At 31.0% G+C, this 20417-nt stretch overlaps 3 protein-coding genes across 3 annotated transcripts in view; all 3 read right to left on the reverse strand.

Moving 5' to 3' along the window:
* The window catches only part of LOC123258873 (dystrophin-like), a 244283-nt gene that overhangs the window by 121371 nt on the left and 102495 nt on the right, over positions 1-20417 (reverse strand). The window lies entirely within an intron of this gene.
* Positions 6413-7693, reverse strand: LOC123258881. Its single transcript, XM_044719145.1, has 2 exons — positions 7376-7693; positions 6413-7306 (listed from the first exon to the last, which is right to left on the reverse strand). Exons 1-2 carry the CDS (start codon positions 7383-7385, stop codon positions 6420-6422), a joined length of 897 nt encoding a protein of 298 aa, XP_044575080.1. The 5' UTR covers positions 7386-7693; the 3' UTR covers positions 6413-6419.
* Positions 7740-8951, reverse strand: LOC123258895. Its single transcript, XM_044719163.1, has 2 exons — positions 8297-8951; positions 7740-8219 (listed from the first exon to the last, which is right to left on the reverse strand). Exons 1-2 carry the CDS (start codon positions 8607-8609, stop codon positions 8164-8166), a joined length of 369 nt encoding a protein of 122 aa, XP_044575098.1. The 5' UTR covers positions 8610-8951; the 3' UTR covers positions 7740-8163.

Here is a 20417-nt window from a genome sequence, read left to right on the forward strand (position 1 = left end):
ATCAAGAAAGTCATAAAGACAGCAACACAAGCATGGTCTGGTAATGACGCCAGGGTCATTAAAAAGAAGACATACACAGGACTAAGATATTTTTCCCAGAAAAATACTTTAAAAAGAATTAAAAAAAAAAAAAAATTAAATTACATTTATTTCAGAGGAAAGCTATAAAAATAGAATAAATAGGGCCTTACGTAAAAGGATAAGGGAAAAATATCTCTAACATCTTGTGTATTTAGGCTAAGAGAAAAAAAAAATTTGACGCATAAAAGAGAAACTTCTTTTTCAGATGTTAAAATTTATCATTTCCATTGGTTTCCATTTATTTAAGAATTCTAAAATTTACTCAATAAGATAAAGTTTAAATAATTTGAAAATAATAAAATTTAAGTAAAAATAACGAAACCTTACTGAGAAAAAATTGTAAATAATAAATATTAAATAATAAGAGTAAATTTTAAATAAATAATATTAAAAGTAAAATTTAAAACCATCTAAAAAAAAAAAACTAATAAATGAGAAATTAAAAGATGAATACACGAAACCAACCCTCATAAATAAAATAAATCAATTAACTAATAAATACTTATGAAATTATTAGTAAATACAATAAAATATATTCCAACAATCTAAAATAAACGCAATAATTATAGATAAAAACAAAATAAGTAACAACTAATTAATTAAAATAGAAGTAAAATTAAATAACATTACTATAAATAAATTTTATAAATAAATAAAATGTATGTAAGTGGATGCGTAGCTGCGCATACCCATCCGCTTGCATAAGGGCGTGACCTGGCCGCTTTTCTTATAGAGAAGGGGGCCTAGAGTGGAAAAGTCCTTTTCTATTGGATGGAAATCGTCCCTTCTAGGACCCATAAACTAAGACCCCCCAAAAAAAAACTTAAACTATGGGACTCTCTGGAGAATATTTTCTAATTAAGTTCATTTTCCGACTCTGACTCAGACTCAGACTCATTTTTTTTGTTCCTACCAGTGCAGGCCTTCCCACTGTGTAAAGTTTTTTTTATTTCTTTTGCATTCAGTGAATTGAATAGTGATTACGTGTAGATCTCCAATCAAATATTCATCTCCAGAGATTATCCAAAATAATACAGGTATTGTAAAGTTCGTTACATATCGATCTTAAAGCGTTTAGTCAATAATTCGTCAAAAATATATGTTAACAAGAAAAAAATTTATTTCTTAATATTGTACCGGTCAAACTTTGCATCACGTTCTTGATGTTTTTGTTGGATTTTGTAAGATGTTCATATTTCCATTAATTTTGTATCACGCTCTTATTTTTATTAATATTTGTAGTACGTACTTAATCGTACATTCATTTATTTGCTTTTATTTTACAATATATGTATTAGTCGTAACCAAATTCTTATCATTTCTAAAAATTAAACCAGCTAAAATACTCCCGATCCCAATCTATAGATCTTAAATGATCTGGATTAAAATTAAATAATTTAAAAATTACGCTAAGACGTAACAGGTGCAATTTTATTTTATTGTTTAATCTAAACATTTAACTCCATATTAATTTATTATTATTAATCAACATATCGGACGAAACATTGAAACGTAAACGTACAGTAGTTAAAACATGGATAACTACATTACAGACCGCGTTATCGAATGAGAAATTCGATAATATTGAAGCACCCCTGCGGTTAGATCGATTGACTGAATTATTTAAAGAATACGATGATCTTACTGACGAACTATCTATGACAGAACCAAAAAACAAAGAACTACTTCAAGCAGAAGAAGTTCGCAATCGTTACTATGCGATTGCTAGCAAAATAAAGACCTTGAATCCAACTGAGAGACAAAAACTCGTAAAGCTGCCAACTACAGAAATACCCAAATTTAACGGAAATTTTAAAAATTGGCTTTCATTTGTAAACACTTTCGTAAGGATTGTTATGTTCGGATAAATTATAATTAAATAATTATTGGCAGAGTGGGCCGAGAGGAGGCTCGGACACGTTTTTAGATCGATTTTCTCTTGTAGACAAGCTACAAGAGTTTTATTTTTATTGTGGATTTCGAACGCCTTCTGGTAGCCAGGGTTCCCAACGGCGAATTTAAAGAGAAGTCGATCACAGAAGCTGAACTTACAGTCGTCCCTTATGAATTTTATTGTTGATTTGAATTTAAGCTTTCGATTGGTAGATCCTGGATTGGTTTCTCTTCCTTCTCTCGTGGTTGAGATCGATGTAGTGAAAGAGGTTCAGGAAGTAATCTTAGAAATGATGGATACCACGATACTCAGAGTTTTAATATTTATGTTATATTTAGCCCTTCGGGCGAGACGCTTTCAATTGACAATATTTCACTTAGTAACTATTTACTTATAACTATATTTTATAATTAATAATGTTTTATTATGAGTTCATGAATAGAGTAACGACTCCGGCAGATACTTAGATCCACCGTTAATTAAATAATAGATCGAAAGGTTATAATTTAGAGAAAGATATCACTACGGACCATGGGGCCCTCGATACTGCTCGAAAAGCACACTGTCGTGATTAGTAGAAGATAGAAATTAAGAATCGAATAGGAATGAATTTAGATTTTTGTATCAGCGATCGAGTGCTGTATACTGCTTCGTACGTAATGCGGTTCGAAGACACACACGGGTTCTACGAGGATACCTTCCCTCGTATTCTTTAATAAAAGATTGAATGCGCGTTCCGCGGTGTTTTGGGTTTTTAAGCACTCGGGTCGCGACTTTAGAAGGAAATTGAATTTTGTTATTGGTCTAAAATTGCAAATTTGACAGAACGTGGACCTAGTGTGCTCAAGGCGTGATCGAGGTGTTGTATGAGTGATTGTCCTTTAAAGTGCAAGCGCTGCACTTTTCGTCGTGAGGGCAGAGACCCTGTGTTATATGGGGCAACGCCAGATATAACAGCACCCCCCCCCCCCCAAAGAAGGGGTGCCTCGGCATCCCTACTTTTGAAAGCTCGGGTATCTCCCTTTCGCCGAAAAGTCATCGCTTGACTTTACTTCTTATTTATTAGTTGTATTCTAACATTATAATTTTTAACTTTTATTGATTGAGTGCGTTTCTGCCCTTTACATGTATATAATAAATAAAAGAAAGGATAAATTTTATAATATAGTATGTTTAACAAAAATCTTTCGTTATATATATATATATATATATATATATTAAATTATTTGATTATATTGTCTCTAGTGATATTTCTTAATTTCTATGGTTACCTTTTTTCTTTTAAATTTTGCGCTGTTCCGTGTTGCAAAATTACTAATTTATCGGTAGTAGCATCACCTTTAGTTCTTATGTGATATAGGTGGTGCTTGTGTTTTTCGCGGGACACTTTAAAGTTAGTCATCTGGCGTTTTGTCAATTCTGACTTTTGTTTCAGTCTTCGCGGTTTTGATGAGCAAGAGTTTTGTTGTTTTTAACTTGTGGCAGAGTGTCAGGTGTTGGTGTAGAAAGTGTCAGTATTGCTTTGTGAGTGATATAGAGTGGATAGTTAATTTTATCATGTATACAGTCTTTAGGAATTATTAGGTGTATGGAACTTGGTTCCAGTATGCTACTTCTGTTTTTGGTGAGCAGGTAAGTAAGTTTTCTTTTTTGAATAAGTTTAGGTGAATTTTATTATTTTTATTATTTGTTTTAGGATTTGCGGTGGGGTATTCGGTTGTTGCGGGTTTTGGGAGGGCTGCTAACCCCTGCGGAGGCTTTGGATATCGTTAACGAGTTGTGTCACTTATTTGGTCCCGTGGCTCCAGAAGTGGCTTATGCCGCCACTTACTTTTTTCTCTTAGAATTACAGGAGCCAGGGACCTCTGAGGAGTTTATCACTCCTAATCTTCCCAAGCTGGAGGCGTTGCAGATTGCGTTAATGGAGTTTGTTTTCAACGGTCTAGCTTTTTAGGAATAAGTTTTGAATGTTTTGTGATATAAGTTATTTGAGAAAAAAAAAATTTTTTATGTAATGTTTTAATCGATCTCCCCCTTTTTTTTTTTTTTTTTTTTTTGCAGTGTATCGAATTACGCTGACCGTTGTCAATCCGTTGGTTTTCTGTGGACATTCGTTAACGGCAACATCAAGGTCGTCGAAGAGAGGTTAAACATATATTATTCTATATGTATTAAAAAAAAAAAATTTTTTAATTGACGGAATGGTAAAAAAAAAGGAATAAAAAAAAAGGAAGTAATAAAAAGATTCCTTTCAAACGGCAAAAAGAAAATAAAATTTTGTTATTTTCGTTTCTGCCCTTTCTCTAATTTAGTTAAGTTTAATTAAGTTAACTTTAGTTGGTAAGTTTTTGCTTTAAGTATTATTACCTTTAGATTGTAGGTATAATAGTGGAATTATAGGTTTGTTAGTTGTAAAGTTCGTAATTGAGGAGTAATATGGTGTTAGTTGTTAGTAGTAGGCGTGGTTGAAAAGCAGGTGTTTAATCAGTGGTTAGTGATGAGCAGGGCCTGGAAGTTGGGGCAAAACAATTAAAAATAAAAAAAGAGCGAAATTCACACGACAATGCCTAGCAATAAAACAATAGCGAGCAAATTCACACGCATAATTCATGTCATAGCCTAGAAATTAAATGTCAAAACAAAATAAGTTTGGCAGCAAAAACATTTTTAAACAACTAAAACTTTTGAATGCGTTGTTCGATTTTAATTTTCGAAAATGCATTCGAAGCAGTTTTTTAAGCACAAAGAATGTATGTATGGTTTTATTATGATTTTTCCGCAAGCTTTAAAGTTATTTTAAAGCGGGAAATTAAAAATAAGACAAAAAGTAAGACAATAAAAAAGACGAAGAATAAGACAAAAAGTAAGACAGTAAATAGGACGATAAGTATGACAAGAAGTAAGACAAAATCTAAGACAACAAATAAGACAAAAAAGGCCATTCGGTAATAAATAGAAAATGGGACAAGGGTCAATCTATTGATATAGAGTATAATTTAAATTGACTCATGTTCAATTCATCAATTTGTAAAAACAATACTATTTTTTATATCATCGTCTATTTAATGACTACTTTTAATGATTTTTTAATCATTTTATCGTTTTTACGCAATTTATTCAAATTTGGAGGGTGTACAAGCTAAACTGACTTCGGATTTGGATGTCGCGCATCAAAATACAAAAAGAAAAGACTTGATCTTCATCAAGAATAATTTTTTCGTTTGCACAATTGCAACTTTTCAATATTTTATTGGAATTTTCGCGGCTATTCACTCTATCTTTATTTACTCTAACTTTAAAGGGTCTACCAGTGAAATACATTTCAGATTAATATTCAGCACACTGAGATACAAAAAAAAAACATGCTTAAATTAGTTCGAAAAATTTTTGTTTGTTTACATAACTGAATTTATTCGCAATTTTGAGTCATTTTTGGCAGTTTTTTGTAATTAACTGTAATTTTGGAAATTTTATGAACTGAATAAATCTCAAACTTGGAGTCAACGTATCGAAATACATAACCCTAGGTAGGGTAAATACCCCAATAGATGGACAGTTAATCAAACTCTCGTATTTTATTAAAAAAACAATATAGGAATATATAGGGGGCATTCCACGCCAAATCGACCACTTTTGAACCCGACCCCTTTAGATTTTGCTGAAACTTTTCCATCCTTTTCTACCCTTAGGAAAACATTTTTGAGAATTTTTTCAAATTTTTTTGTCCAACCTCAAAAAAGTTATGAATTTTTCAAAAAAATGGCTTTTTTATTTTCAAATAGCCATAACTTTTTTAGAAATTAACTTTTGGGTACCTTTTTTTTTAAAAAATTTTTGTTTTTGAATGAACTTTTCGAAAAAATATACGAAAAAAATTTAACATGATCAATTATATAAAATAATCGGTTTTTTTAAGTACAATCGTCATTTTTTCGAAGTCCGCCATTTTCTTTTTTTTTTTTTCTCAAAAAAAACTTCAATTTATTTGACAACTATCCCCGCTAATCCCGAGCAGGGCCGATTTTTTTTTATATTTTTTTTATTTATTTAAAAAAAAATTTTGTTTAATTTTAAAAAATGAAAATTTTTTTTTCATAAGTACTATTTATATAACAATAAAAATGTTATTTAATGATTCTGAGGTATTATAATCTCTATTTATTATATTAATTTTCTATTTTTTGAATAGGATTAATGATTAATAAAGTAAATTTTCAATGTCTGAAAAATTATTCAACAATTTATTAATTACGTCTCTGGCGTTTAAATATTTTACAAATTTTGTGCTCGTTGGAATTTGAAAAGTTTTTAATGTACAAACAACCATTTTTGTCTGGAATTATACAGTGTAATTGTTGAGTTCCTGTGATCAGTTTTGTTTTTAAAAATCTTTCATTTAAATCATTTACTGCTGTTTTATAATCCTCTTCTGGGGAAAACTTAGTTATGATGTTGGTAAGTTGTCCGGATCAGAAGTCCATTCAAAGAGTTCTTCAGGCGTTGTTATTTGTTTGTCAACCGCAATTTGGAGACTTGCTCTTGCTGCATATCGTTTAATGGTACCACCAATACCATCACATGGACCTTTGCCATGGGCTGTCGCAAAAAAATGCCATTCAGCAGGAATGTCGAAATCCTCTTCGTGATAATATAAATTTACGAAGTTTTTAAAGTTTTTAAATTGTTGAGTAGCCCCGTCAGAAAAATAATAAATTTTGTTACAACGTTCAGGAAGACTTTTCACATAGTCAGTTATTAATTTGATAAAAACATGTATGGCGACGGCATCATGATTATTACAATCTGAAATAATTACTAAACTTTTGTGTTCAAGTTCGCCATTTACTTTATAATAAATCACTATTGGGAAAATTGTTGCTTGATTATTGTTCCAGTGAAAACCAGATGCCGCGTTTTGCACTACGAACGCGTAATTTTCTGCAAAATCACAAATAATGATAAATTCATTTGGTTCTAATGTTTCTCTCAATGTTTTAAAAAATTTTGCTTGTTCTTTAGCAATAAATGAGTGAGGTAGAAGAGTTTTCAATTCAGTACAAAAATCTTCAACAAATTCTTCTATAGGCTTAATAATAGTTTCTAAACTGCTTCTCGGTTTAGATATCCAATACTTATATGTAATATTCTCAATTTCGTGATTTTCAAAACATGCCAGTAAAAGGTTACTCAACTCATCTACCCCTGGACAGTTTTCACATCTACCCAAATAACATAGAAACGATGGAGATTTACATACAATCAAACTCAAACAATAACTATAGTGTGTAATGGATATATCTGTATTTCTTGTTAGAGAATGAATATTCGCCCCTAAAACATTTGTGATTTAGTTAAATAAAAATTCACACATTTATAACTGTTAATGAATTTGATAATTACCAAGCATCATTAAGTTAACGTTTTGATGGATCGTACAGACACAGATGGTATGTGTTCCACTTGCCCCTGCTAACACACAATGTTTAGGTCGCAGAGAAGCAAATCTCGAAAATCCAATTTTCTCTGCAGCGTTTATTTCCCGAAAATATTGGTATAATTCTTTTAAGTTAGACAGGACAAGTCTTTTTTAGACGGGTACTCGATTACTATCATCATTTCGAACTGAAACAAAATCTTTCATACCTGGCATCGGAGCACTGTACTCATCATCATTATAAAAATTTTCAACTTTCAATTTCACTTGATCTGCAACTTTTCTCCCTATAAAAAAAGATGTTGAGTAAGTGAGTCTTCAGTTGTGTTTAAGACATCAATTTAATGCTATATATACCTAATTTTGATTCAGGTACTGAAAGTAGACCTTTTTCTTCAACCAACGCTTTTGCTACCCTTGACATATGTCTTGATGTATTCATAGTTTCAGAAATACGTCTTTCACTCCATTGTTCAGGTAATAATGTTAAAATCTGTATTTTCAATGATTTTTCCGTTTCTTTATCGTTAAATTTGTCTTGCAGTAATTTTATTAAAGCGCGAAAATTTTCACCATCATCATCGACCGGGTCTTCATCAGTTGAAGAGAGTAAAACCTTTTTCAAGCTGTCAGATATCTGATTTATTTTGTTGTTTAAAAATTGATTGTCATTTAATTTCCTTGATGGGATTGGTGATTGATTTAACAGCTGTAATGCATGATTTATTACAGGTAACCGAGTTGCAGCGCTAACTTAAGATGCCGAGCTTGGTTGTAAATTTTTTGGTTCGTTATCAAATGACATAGAACCTTAAAAAATAATAAAAACATGTAATAACTCAAAATGTATTCAATTAAGAAACGTATAAATAATTTAAAAACCTTACGGAATGATAATGATAATGGTAGATCTGTGGCAGTTGTATTACTATCGCTATCAAAATGATCATCGTTTTTATTACTGTCATTAGAGTTGCCTTCGTGATCACTTGAATCAACATTAGGATCATCACGAGTATTTGTTTGTTGTTTAACTACCTTATAAGCTTCTTTTCGACATGAACTGCATAATAAATAATAATTACTCAATCCGAACATTTCTTTCATAATGTCAGTCGCTGGACGCAAACCAATTTTTTTACAATGAGACTCCAGCCCAAAAGGATTACAACATCGATCAAATTGCTTCATTGATGCCATGATGTTTCAATGAAATTATTCCACTAAATGGAGATTAGTAATATCAAAATAATTAACACTTCCACAAAGAGTGAATCAGGAACATGTTCATAAACTTGAGAAATTTTTTTATTTATCAAATGTAATGACAACAATTTTTTATTCGACACTAAAAACGCGAAAAAGATTTATAGGTTATGTTCTAGATTTCAATATAGAGGAACACTATAGATTTTTGAATCGAAACATAATCACGTGTATCTACTAAACTGGCTATAGGTAAGTCTGTGATTGCCATACCCTAGTTTATCGATCCTATTGACGCGCCAAAATTTGAATTTCAGTCATTATAATCGAAGATTAAGATAATAAATAGAAATTATAATATCTCAGAACCATTAAATAACATTTTTATTGTTATATAAATAGTACTTATGAAAAAAAAATTTTCATTTTTTAAAATTAAACAAAATTTTTTTTTAAATAAATAAAAAAAATATAAAAAAAAATCGGCCCTGCTCGGGATTAGCGGGGATAGTTGTCAAATAAATTGAAGTTTTTTTTTGAGGAAAAAAAAAAAAAAAGAAAATGGCGGACTTCGAAAAAATGACGATTGTACTTAAAAAAACCGATTATTTTATATAATTGATCATGTTAAATTTTTTTCGTATATTTTTTCGAAAAGTTCATTCAAAAACAAAAATTTTTTAAAAAAAAAGGTACCCAAAAGTTAATTTCTAAAAAAGTTATGGCTATTTGAAAATAAAAAAGCCATTTTTTTGAAAAATTCATAACTTTTTTGAGGTTGGACAAAAAAATTTGAAAAAATTCTCAAAAATGTTTTCCTGAGGGTAGAAAAGGATGGAAAAGTTTCAGCAAAATCTAAAGGGGTCGGGTTCAAAAGTGGTCGATTTGGCGTGGAATGCCCCATAGATAAGTTGTGATAAAGTAAATTATATTTATGTAAAAATATATAATTAACCAGGAAAAAATAAGTAAAACTTCGTTAAACGTTGTAGTAATTAATAAAAAAGAAAAATGTAAGAAAAAGTCCAAAACCCCAGTAGATGGACAAAATCTTCAGTAGATGGACAGTCAATACCAATAGATGGACACTACTTACAAGCGATATTTTCGATTCATTATTTATATCAGACATAATTAATTTATTAATTTTTTCCACTAAAAAATTAAGCTTGATAAAATTGAATAGAAAAGATGATAAATCGGATGGTAATTTTCAAAATACATCATAAAGTAATTTTATTAATTTTGAACACGTGATGCTTTCTCATGTAAAGTAACATACAAAATATATTAATATAAAGAATACTAATGATTAATACGTTATCAATATAAATTTATAAAACACAGCGTTAAAAACGTTATGTTGTCTTCTTCTTTCTTTTAATAGGTCTGTTCTCTTTTGCTTTTAAATTTCCTTCTCTCAATTTTCTCTTTTATTCAGCGTTCTCTTTTTTCTCTTCAATTTCTTCAATAATTATAATAATACTTTCATTTCAAGTACATGTCTGTTTGCTATAATCTTTACTTTTATTATCACATTGATCCACCAATAAAATTAAAAAAAAAATAAGAAAATTCATCATATAAACTCAATGTCCATCTATTGGGTAAAGGTTAGAAAAGTGTCACCAATAGATGGACACTAAATTCTATTATTTCTTTTCGATTTTATCATTAAAATATTATATTTCTAGCTTTGTTAGTGAAATATAAACGTAATTATATGTACAAATCTTACTTTTTTTTTTATTTTTAATAATAATAACAAATAATGTCCACCAGCTGGCGGCGCTCTCGGTGCAAAACCTCGAGACGTCCAATTTAAATAATTTTTTAAAAATATTATTACAAATAAAAAGTTAAAAAAAAATTACTTTTCCCTCTCAGAACTACTTGTAGACATAAAAAAATATAACAACTTAAGATTTTTGTTCTTAAAACTAATGTAATTGCTTCTAGAAATAATATCTGTCCATCTATTGGGGGGGTGTCCATCTATTAGGGTATTTACCCTAGGTCCGGTCCAAGGTACAGAGCACTTTTTTTGTGGCCTTGTGTAATCGTTTTTTTTTATATAATTTGTTTTTGAGCTTCCAACCGCTTTTCAGATTTTTTCACTTGAAGCTATGTTCATTCTGTTTTGTATTTGTCTGTAACTGTCAAATTTTCATCACAATAAAAAAGTTTGATAATTTTTATTACTAAAAAAAGTTTCATTGTTTTCTAATTTTTTTTCTATAATAATGAATTATTTAGTCTTGTGGAAGAAAGAAAAAGCAGTGAGTGTGATTGATTCCAGTGACATTAATAAACGTTTGGATCATAATTGTGTAACCGTTCGATGGGGCCGTAAATACCTTGCCGCTAGGATCATTGCTGAAAGTGGTAAATTTTTTTTTTCTAATCAATTTTATTTTTTTATGTAAATACACTACTTAGTCATAAAAATTAAAGGATATAAAAATATTCTAAATTTTTGGGTCATTTTCAACGAGCGGTAACTCTGAGAAAAATTATATTGCAGCTCCAAGTCTCTAGTTTTCAGATGTGACTATGAAACATGATGTTGGGCTTAGAGAAATCCTAAGGAAACTACTAAAAAACAAATCTTCCAATTTTTTTCTCATCCAAAAAAAGGTCTCCGGGCTTCAAAAAATTTTTTTCTATTATTTCACTCAAAAATTCTTTTAGAAAATTTAATGCCCTTTAATTTGACTTAATCAAAAAGCCTGTACAATGATTTGACGCTGATTTATCGTCAATCAAAGTAAAAAAGTTCTCTTTGAATTTGATAATCAATAACTCTGGAAATAATGATCGTATAGGAAGTCGAAAGAGGATTTTAAAAACTACACGACATGTCCCCTAAAATCCTTGGAAAAGTCAAAGCGCTTTTGAAAATTTTAATTATTACTTTATTTAATTTTGAAAATTTTAATTTTAAAGATCTTTTTAGAGGGGTTAAAACAAAAAAAAAAACAGTAAGAATAGTGAAAAAATTTTCAATCGGACGCCAATTTTTTTTTAATTTAAAATTTTAAAAATTCCGTTCGTGCGACGATAACTACATCCTTACTGATTAAAAAGCAATTTAGGTTTTTATTTCCAGATGATCCGTTTTTGAGTTATTGAACCGACCATTGAAGGGGAAATTTTTTCTAGTGCTCTAAGAGATTGTTAATAACTTTGTAATAATAAAATGTTTTTTAATAAAAATTTAGGGTAATAATCTTTAACATACCCTTAATAAAATATAAAAATCCGATCCCCAAATTTCTGTATTTTTCCTGTCAAAAAAATTCCCGAAAATCACCTCTTTTTTTCGATCGTCACAGTGGTGTTCCCCCTTAACCGAGAAAAAATGTTGAAAATTTTTTCGGTAGTTTTCTTAGGATTTCTTCAGACCCAGACTTGATAAAAAATTCTCATGGTCGTATCTAAAAACTAGACGCTTGGAGCTACAATTTGCTTTTTTTTCTGCTGTACGATTATTTTCCTCGGAGTTACAGCTCGTTGAAAATCACCTAAAAATTTAGAACTTTTTTTTTATATCCCTTAATTTTTGTGAATAATGTATTTACAATTAAAAAAGTATATACTTATTGATTCTATATTTATCGTAGCTGATATTGGGTTCTTGAAGAGATTAATTGTTAATACGGATGGTATTGTTACGGGACTCGATGGATATGGTGTCGATTTTGATCGCTGTGATGAGAGGGGTGTTGGTGCTGCTATTGCTGCTGCTGCTGCTGCTGATCATGATGGTGGTGTTGATACCGATGAAAATCAAGATGTCCATGAGAATGAGGAAGTGATTGCAGATCTTGACAATGGTGAAGTTGTTGATGCCGGAAAAAGTGATGACGTAGTTGTAAAAAATAATTCTGAAGATTATGCTGGTGATTTAGGAGCCAATCAAAATGTCGTCAATGAAGATTATGACGATCCAGATGGTCATAATTTAGTTGGGAATGAGGGTGTTATTGCTGATCGTGATTATGGTGAGGATGTTGATGCCGGAAGAAATGATGCTATTGATAATCCTGTTGAAGATGATATTGAAAATGTAGGAGCCAATGAAATTGTCCTCGATAAAGATAATGATGATGCTGGTAATGATAACGGGTTGGTTGTTGCTGATATTCATAGAGATGGTGATATCAGTATCAGCCCAAATAATGATCGTGGTGATAACGATGATAATAATAATGATAATGACGATAACGATGATGATGATGATGATAATGATGATGATGAGGAAGATGATGATGATATCGAGAGCACGGAGCTTATAGAAGGGAGTAATGTTTTCATCAGCAATAAAACCCTCGTTTTAATAAAGAAAAAATATTTGAACAATCCAAAAAAAATTGTAACGATCTTGTTGTTAAGATTAGTTGGCTGGAAAAATTTAGAAGAAATGACATTGAAAGGGAGAAGGGGTAAAGCTGTGCCGAAAAATATTCTTAAAAATATTAAAAGTAATGTATTTTTTACTATTTTGTTTATTTAATTGTACAATAATGTGAAATGTTACTAAGGTATTTCTTTTATATTTTTCAGAATTTATGTTAAGAAAAAGTTCCTCAGAAAACAAATTGAGTGATTACGAATTTAATAGATGCGTTACTCTTTTCCTGGGGAATCTAAGGCTTTTAAAAGCAAAAAAAATTAAGCGTAAAATTGAAGCGCAAGAAAAAAATTAAAAAATTTGATTATGGCGTGTAATGTTTTTTTTTTTTATGTTAAATAATAACCTATATTATTCTAAAACGCATTGTATGTCATTAATAATCTCGCTAACAGTCATTATCTATGTTGAGATTTTATCTTTAACTTTGGTTATTTCCAAATTAAAAGAAAAAATTCTCGTCAGCAATTGTTATTTTGTCAGGAGTCCTGCTGAGGGTAGTTCCTGGAGCCGCAGATGAGAGGTAAATTTTTATAGCTTCGTTACATGTAAATCAAGATCTTCAGAAGAAATCAGAGTAACGATCCAATTTCTTTCTAAAATACATATTTCTATGTCATAAGAGGTGTTGCTGAGGGTAGTTTCAGGGGTAGTTTCAGGGGTTCCAGAAAAGAGACTGATTTCTATAGCTTCGTTACATGCTTCCAAGATTTTCAGAAGAAATCTGAGTGAAAATCCAATTTCTTCTTTAATAAAAACTTTATATTTCATAAGGAGTATCGGTAAGGGTGGTTTTGGAGGTTCTAGAGAGGTGGTGATTTTTTTGTAGCTTCGTTACATCCAATAAAAGGCCTTTGTAAAAAAATTAAAATGAAAATGTGGTATGCAATTGATGTCCGAAACATTAATTTACAACGGTTGGTATGAGGGGTGGTTACGGAGGTTCCATGGGGGTAGTGATTTTTTTATAAAAAATCTTTTTATTACATTATTATTATTATTAATAATAATAATAATAATAATAATAATAATAATTTATTATTATCATAAAGAACTTTTTATAAAAGGTATACGAAGGTATACACATACCTTTATTAATGCGATTTAAAGTTTTCAGAAGAAATCATAGTGAAAATTCAATTTCTTCTTAAAATAAAACTTTATATTTCATAAGGGGGGTTTTAAGGTTTTGGAGGTTCTAGAGAGGTGATGAATTTTTTATAACTTCGTTAGATGTAATTGATGGTCTTTAGAAGAAAGAGTGATAATCCGATTTCTTCCTAAAATAGAAATTTTTCTTCCATAAGGGGTGTTGCTTAGGATAGTTTCAGGGGTTCCAGAGGAGAGGCTGATTTTCATAGCTTCGTTACATACAATTAAATATCTTCAGAAGAAATCAATTTGTATAAGATTTTGTCTTGAATATTGTTTCCAATTTTATATTAATTTTTGTCTTAAATATTTTCTTTATCAATTTTATTTAAAATTTTATCTTCTTTGATATTTCATTTTTGCTATAACAAAAAGAATATAAAAATATAAACCCGGTGCTAACTGAATTATCAGAATTCAAATATACATCATTAAAGGTTAAACTTCTTCATATTAAATTATACGTCGAAGAGTTCAAAATATCTTGGTTTGGAAATTTTAGAATTAATAAAAAAAAAACTTCTCGATTGATTAATTATACTATTACTATAATCGGCTGTGTTTTTTTTTTAAACTCGATAATTTCATATCTCTTCAATTACTTGACAACTTGACATCTTCGTGAAATTACAAAAAAGAAAAATAAAAAACGACTTATTCAAATAAATAATTAAATATTTTTTCACTGTATTCACTTTTCATACGTTAAATTTTTTATTTATTGAGTTATTTCTTTTTCTTCATATTTATTTCTGTTAAATTAATTTTATTTCTTTTTCTTAAAAAACTGTTTTCGTTTACATTTAGTTCAAAGTTCATATATTTGTTTATATTTTTTTTCATATTTCATATATTTAGTTCATTGAAATATTAATTAATTGTTTTTTTGGAGTTACTTGTGTTTATTTTTCTTCTTTGCTTTCACTCGTTTTCTTCAACCCGTTGGTTACATAAGGTAAATAAATTCATATTATTTTAAAGCGATTGAGACGATCTGGTCGATACACATGTGAAATTATAATTTTCTTCGCATGAGAATCGTTACCGACTTTAAAAAGTTTATTAACGGAGTTTTTGTTATATCATCAGATCTACACTGTAAAAAAATCTGATATAAGTTCAGACAGCGTTGAAATTTCTGCTGTTAAATTTTAACACTGAAGCGGTGCTAAATTAACACTGGCACTAGTTTTTGATTCAATTTCGGAGTTATTTTCAAATATTTATAAATTCTTTTTTCATACTTTTAATCATTGAATTGCAAAAATTTTAGTCAATCTATCAACTATTAATTATAAAAACCTCTTCACTAAATTTTTTTTTATTTGCGTTGGATAAAAATAAAAAAATAATAGCTGTTACTCATTTAAAAATTAAAAAATGTGTACAGAGATTTTGAAAATTGAAATCAATATAACCTCGAATTTTTGTCAAAATTTAAATTTTCTTGAAAAGTTTTATTTTCTGTGTATGGACAAAAAATTTTTACAAAACACAAATTTTTTGAAAACTGAGGAAAAAAAATTTTAGCATAGAAACTTTTATTCAATTTTTATTCAGATTTAACACCAATATTTTAACACTGCAAAATTGCATCACCTATTGGTTTAAATTGAATTTAAAACTAAGTGGTGATAAATTGAATTCATTTTTAACGTCGCTTTTTTTACGGTGTAAGTACGAATGTCAATTTTTTATAAATTATTTTACTTGTTGATTCTCTAAGTGCTCTATACTCCGTTGATACGCCAAGATCCTATTTTATTTCAATAAAATTTCTTTGCGCAAAAACCGCGAGACTTCATGAATTCAATTACTTCATTCATAAAAATTTATTTAAACTAAGGTGAGATCTGGCGGCCCAAGATCCCCGAATTCCAAGGTATCAACGAATACTGAGAGAATTGCAAATTCCTGAAGACCATTTTCGTCTTGAACCCACATGTGTCCGGTGCATGCTATGCACTACAGAATTGGTCAGTTTGAAACTTTATACTTTTCAACGTCATATAGCTTCTGCCAAACATCAGGGAGCCATCAACAGACGAAACGGACCAATTTTCCCTACCCAACAACACCTGACCAGCTTAAGTAGTCGACAGTCTCCTTTTATGAAAGATTTTACTGCCGCATGCATTAAATCAGATATTTGTTTCGATAAAGCATGCCAACCAGATTTTGTTAAATTTTTTGAGACTCACACGAAGCAAAAAATGCCTGATCCAAGAACGATGAGTAAGACCTACACACCAATCATCCACTCTGAAACATTAGCTGCGATACGAGAAGAAATAGGAGATAGTCCTATTTGGGTGTCTGTGGACGAGACCATCGACTCCAAACGTCGTTGCGTGACAAATATAATAATTGGCGCATTATACGAAGACCGAGCTTCTACTGGGCGACTTATTAAATGTGGAGAAGTACAGACACCGAACGCTGAAAACATAGCTGCGTATGTAACAAATAGTTTAAATGAATTTTGGCTGCAAGGATTTGATCCTAATCGAATTCTATTGTACTTGACTGATGCGGCACCATATATGAAAGCGTCTGCGGCCATTTTAAAAAGAAGGTATCCAAAACTCATCAATGTGACCTGCTTGGCTCATGCTTGCCACAATATCGCTGAAAAAGACAGAGAATGTTATGCAGGAGTTAATGATGTGATTGCTACCGCCAAAGAAGTATTTTCTAAATCTAAATCAAGGGCTAATATCTTCAAAGAAGCTCTTCCGGACGTTCCTTTACCGCCAAGGCCAGTAACTACACGATGGGGTACTTGGATTGAAGCTTGCCAGTACTATTGTCTTCACTACGAAGAAGTAAGAGAAGTTCTCATGGATTTAAAAGAGAATAGTGAAGCTGTGATAACACTGCACGAAATTTTGGAAAGGCCAGAGAACTTAGAAGATTTTCAAAATATTTCGGCGAAATTTTTGTGCTTAGTGACAACTATAAAGAGTTTACAAAAAAGAAGATGTAGCTTAGCACGAATTTGTGAGATTATTGCTGATTTGAAGCAAGAATTTGCAGAAGATATGAAGATTCCTCTAGCTATCCGTAACAAAGTCGTTCAGGTTTTCGATAGCAATGAAGGATTCACTCAGATGATAAATATAAATAATTGTATTATCAATGGAGTGATGCAAAATTTACCAGATAATTGGGATAACAACAACGCTCTCCGAATGACATATGCTCCTATGAATTGTGCCGATGTTAAAAGATCTTTTAGCATTTATAAGGCTTACTACAAGAACAACAGACAGAGCATGAAGTTCGAAACCTTATGTCAACATATCGTCATAAACTATAACAAAAATATGGGACGAGAGAATGATAATGTAGAACATGATTCTGATGATGAATAAAGGAATTATATACATTATAAATAAAAGCGTCATGAGCATGACCACTAGCGAGATCTCGAGCATGATTACAAACACGACCACCAGCGGATACACCACCAAAATTCGTGAGCATGACTGTCAGTGAGATCGCCACAAAAATCACGAGCATGACTATCAGCGAGATCAGCACTGAAGTCAGGAGCATTAAAGTCAGCGGGATCGCAAGCATGACTGCCAGAAACATCAGCACCGAACCCGAGAGCTTCCAAGACCGCGAGCGAGTTAACGAGCATGATATCCACCACGATTGCGAACAAGACTACCAACGAAATCACGAGCATGACAGCAACCAAGATCGGCTCCAAAATCAAGAGCATAAGACTCAGCAAGATTATAAACATGACTCATCAAAATCACGACCTTGATAATGAGCAAGGCAGTCAGCGAGATCGCGAGCATGACATCCACCAAGTTCGGCATCAAGGCCACCGGCGAGGTCAGAAGCATGACTGCCACTAAAATCACGAGCCCAGATCGTCACTCAGATTACGAGCAAGATCACGATCATGACTGCCAGCGAGATTACGAGCATGATCGCTACAAGAACGACAAGCATGACTGTCAGCAATATCACCAGGAAGATCAACAGTAATGCTGCCAGCAAGAATGTCCATATCTGCATATATTGAACCAGCGATACTTTATTGTGTCTGAGCTTTTTTAACCTTTAAATTAACAAATTTATCTGCAGTTCAAAAATAAAAATCATAATTTTCATGAACGTATTTAATTCATTAACTTTTTTATGGAATAAAATGAACTTTTATATTTGAATTTATAGGTAAGGTGAATTTTTCATCATTTTTAACTTCCCGCTATGAAAATCAAAGATTTTCAAAAAATCGATAAGATATTAGTTTCAATCCGGTTTTGAATATTGAGTTCTCATCAGATTTCCACATTTTCAGGTCCAAGGAAGCTGTTTTGGCGAGGATGTCCGTATAAGTGCGCGAGCATGTGTGTGTGTGTGTGTGTGTGTGTGTGTGTGTGTGTGTGTGTGCGCGCGCGTAAATAAGTTTTTGTCGTACTGTTTCTCAAAAACGAATCAACCGATTGAATTCTATGACACATCATTCGAAAGGGTTCATAAAATCTTACATCTGATTAGATTTTAAAGTTATTCCATCGAGCTATTCCAAAAAAATTTTTTAAAAAACCAAAAAAAAATTTGGATTTTCACGTTTTTTTAAAATAACTTTTTTGCCCTCCGGGCAAAAAGTGGAAACTGTTCTCCCGCTGCGCTAAACTAAGTTGCCGCTTTTCGCCCAAGAACAAAAAAATAGTATTCAGCCCTAAGATGGGAAAGTTAGAAACGTCTCAGATCACATGTTAGTCAACCTCGGCTTCGCCTCGATTGACTATAACATGCGATCTGAGACATTTCTTACTTTCCCTCCCTAGGGGTGAAATCTACAATTAAAACTTGCGGAAAAATCATAATAAAACCATACATAGATTTTTTGTGCTTGAAAAACTGCTTCGAATGCATTTTCGAAAATTAAAATAGAACAACGCATTCAAAAGTTTTAGTTGTTTAAAAATTCACAAAATTTATTTTTCGGTATTTTTAAAAAATATCTGAGATTCCTCAGCCAATCAATATGAACCTATAGATTTTCTTTTTGTGCTTTAAAAACTGCGTCGAATACTTTTTAAAAAATGAAAATCGAACGACGCATTCAAAAGTTATAGTTTAATAAATATATTTTGAGCTCAAAGAGCTCAATATATGAAAAACGGTGCTTTAAGCTCAAAAAGCTCAAATATTAACCAAAAAACTCATTCTAAGGCGCTTGAAATCCAAACTTAGCGGGAAATTCTAGGGTTGGCCTGCGCGGTCAACCGATTTCCAGATTTTTTGTCTTATTTTCTGTTTTATTCTTTGTCTTACTTGTTGTCTTACTTTTTGTCTTATTTCATGTCTTATTTTTTGTATTATTTTTTGTCTTACTTTTTGTCTTATTTTTTGTATTATTCTTGTCTTACTTTTTGTCTGCAAACGCACCAAGTAATAAATTTATTTATATTTCATTTTACAGCTAATTTCAGAGTTCTTCAACATAAACACACGTGTTTTTGCTGCCAAACTTATTTTGTTTTGACATTTAATTTCTAGGCTATGAAATGAATTATGCGCGTGAATTTGCTCGCTATTGTTTTATTGCTAGGCATTGTCGTGTGAATTTCGCTCTTTTTTTATTTCTAATTGTTTTGCCCCAACTTCCAGGCCCTGGTGATGAGGTTTGCTGTTTTGATCACTGTTTCTAATTTGTATTGATCTGACATCCATATGGTAAATAGTTTGCTGTGGTTAAAACAGTTTTTAATGATTTTAAATCTTCCGATCATTTAGCTACCGCCAGATGACTTGCTTTGTATTAAATATACTATAACATGTAAATTACAATCAGTTATTCTAAAATGTATTCTCGAGAGGGAGAAGAGGGGAGGAAAAAAATTTTTGGAATAATATAAACGAAAATTTTTGTATATATAGTTATACGTGAGTTCTCCCTTTTTCTTACTCTCCAAGGAATAAATATGAATATATTAATTTATAAAGGAGAGAATATCTAAATTAATTTATTTTTAATATGTTTATTCCTTTTTATTCGTAATCGGCTAGTCGAATACTGGATTTTGACTTCTTTAATGGTGTTGCTGGTTCCTGTCCGTGTATTGTTGGTAGATTGTGCTGATATCTTGTTGGTCTAGGTGATGTTGACGAAGTTAAGTCGGCTGTACTGGTATTTGCGAGTTCGAATGTTTCGTTGAATTTTCCTTCGATTTGTTTTTGTTTTCTCTTCTTGAGTTTTCGTAGGA

The sequence above is a fragment of the Cotesia glomerata genome, linkage group LG2, assembly GCF_020080835.1.
Source record: "Cotesia glomerata isolate CgM1 linkage group LG2, MPM_Cglom_v2.3, whole genome shotgun sequence".
Taxonomy (NCBI): domain Eukaryota; kingdom Metazoa; phylum Arthropoda; class Insecta; order Hymenoptera; family Braconidae; genus Cotesia; species Cotesia glomerata.

Coding starts and splice junctions, on each gene's coding strand:
- LOC123258895 (XM_044719163.1), bottom strand. CDS start 8,609: ATGGCATCAATGAAGCAATTTGATCGATGTTGTAATCCTTTTGGGCTG. Junction 8,220..8,296: donor ACCATTATCATTATCATTCC/GTAAGGTTTTTA, acceptor TTATTTTTTAAG/GTTCTATGTCATTTGATAAC.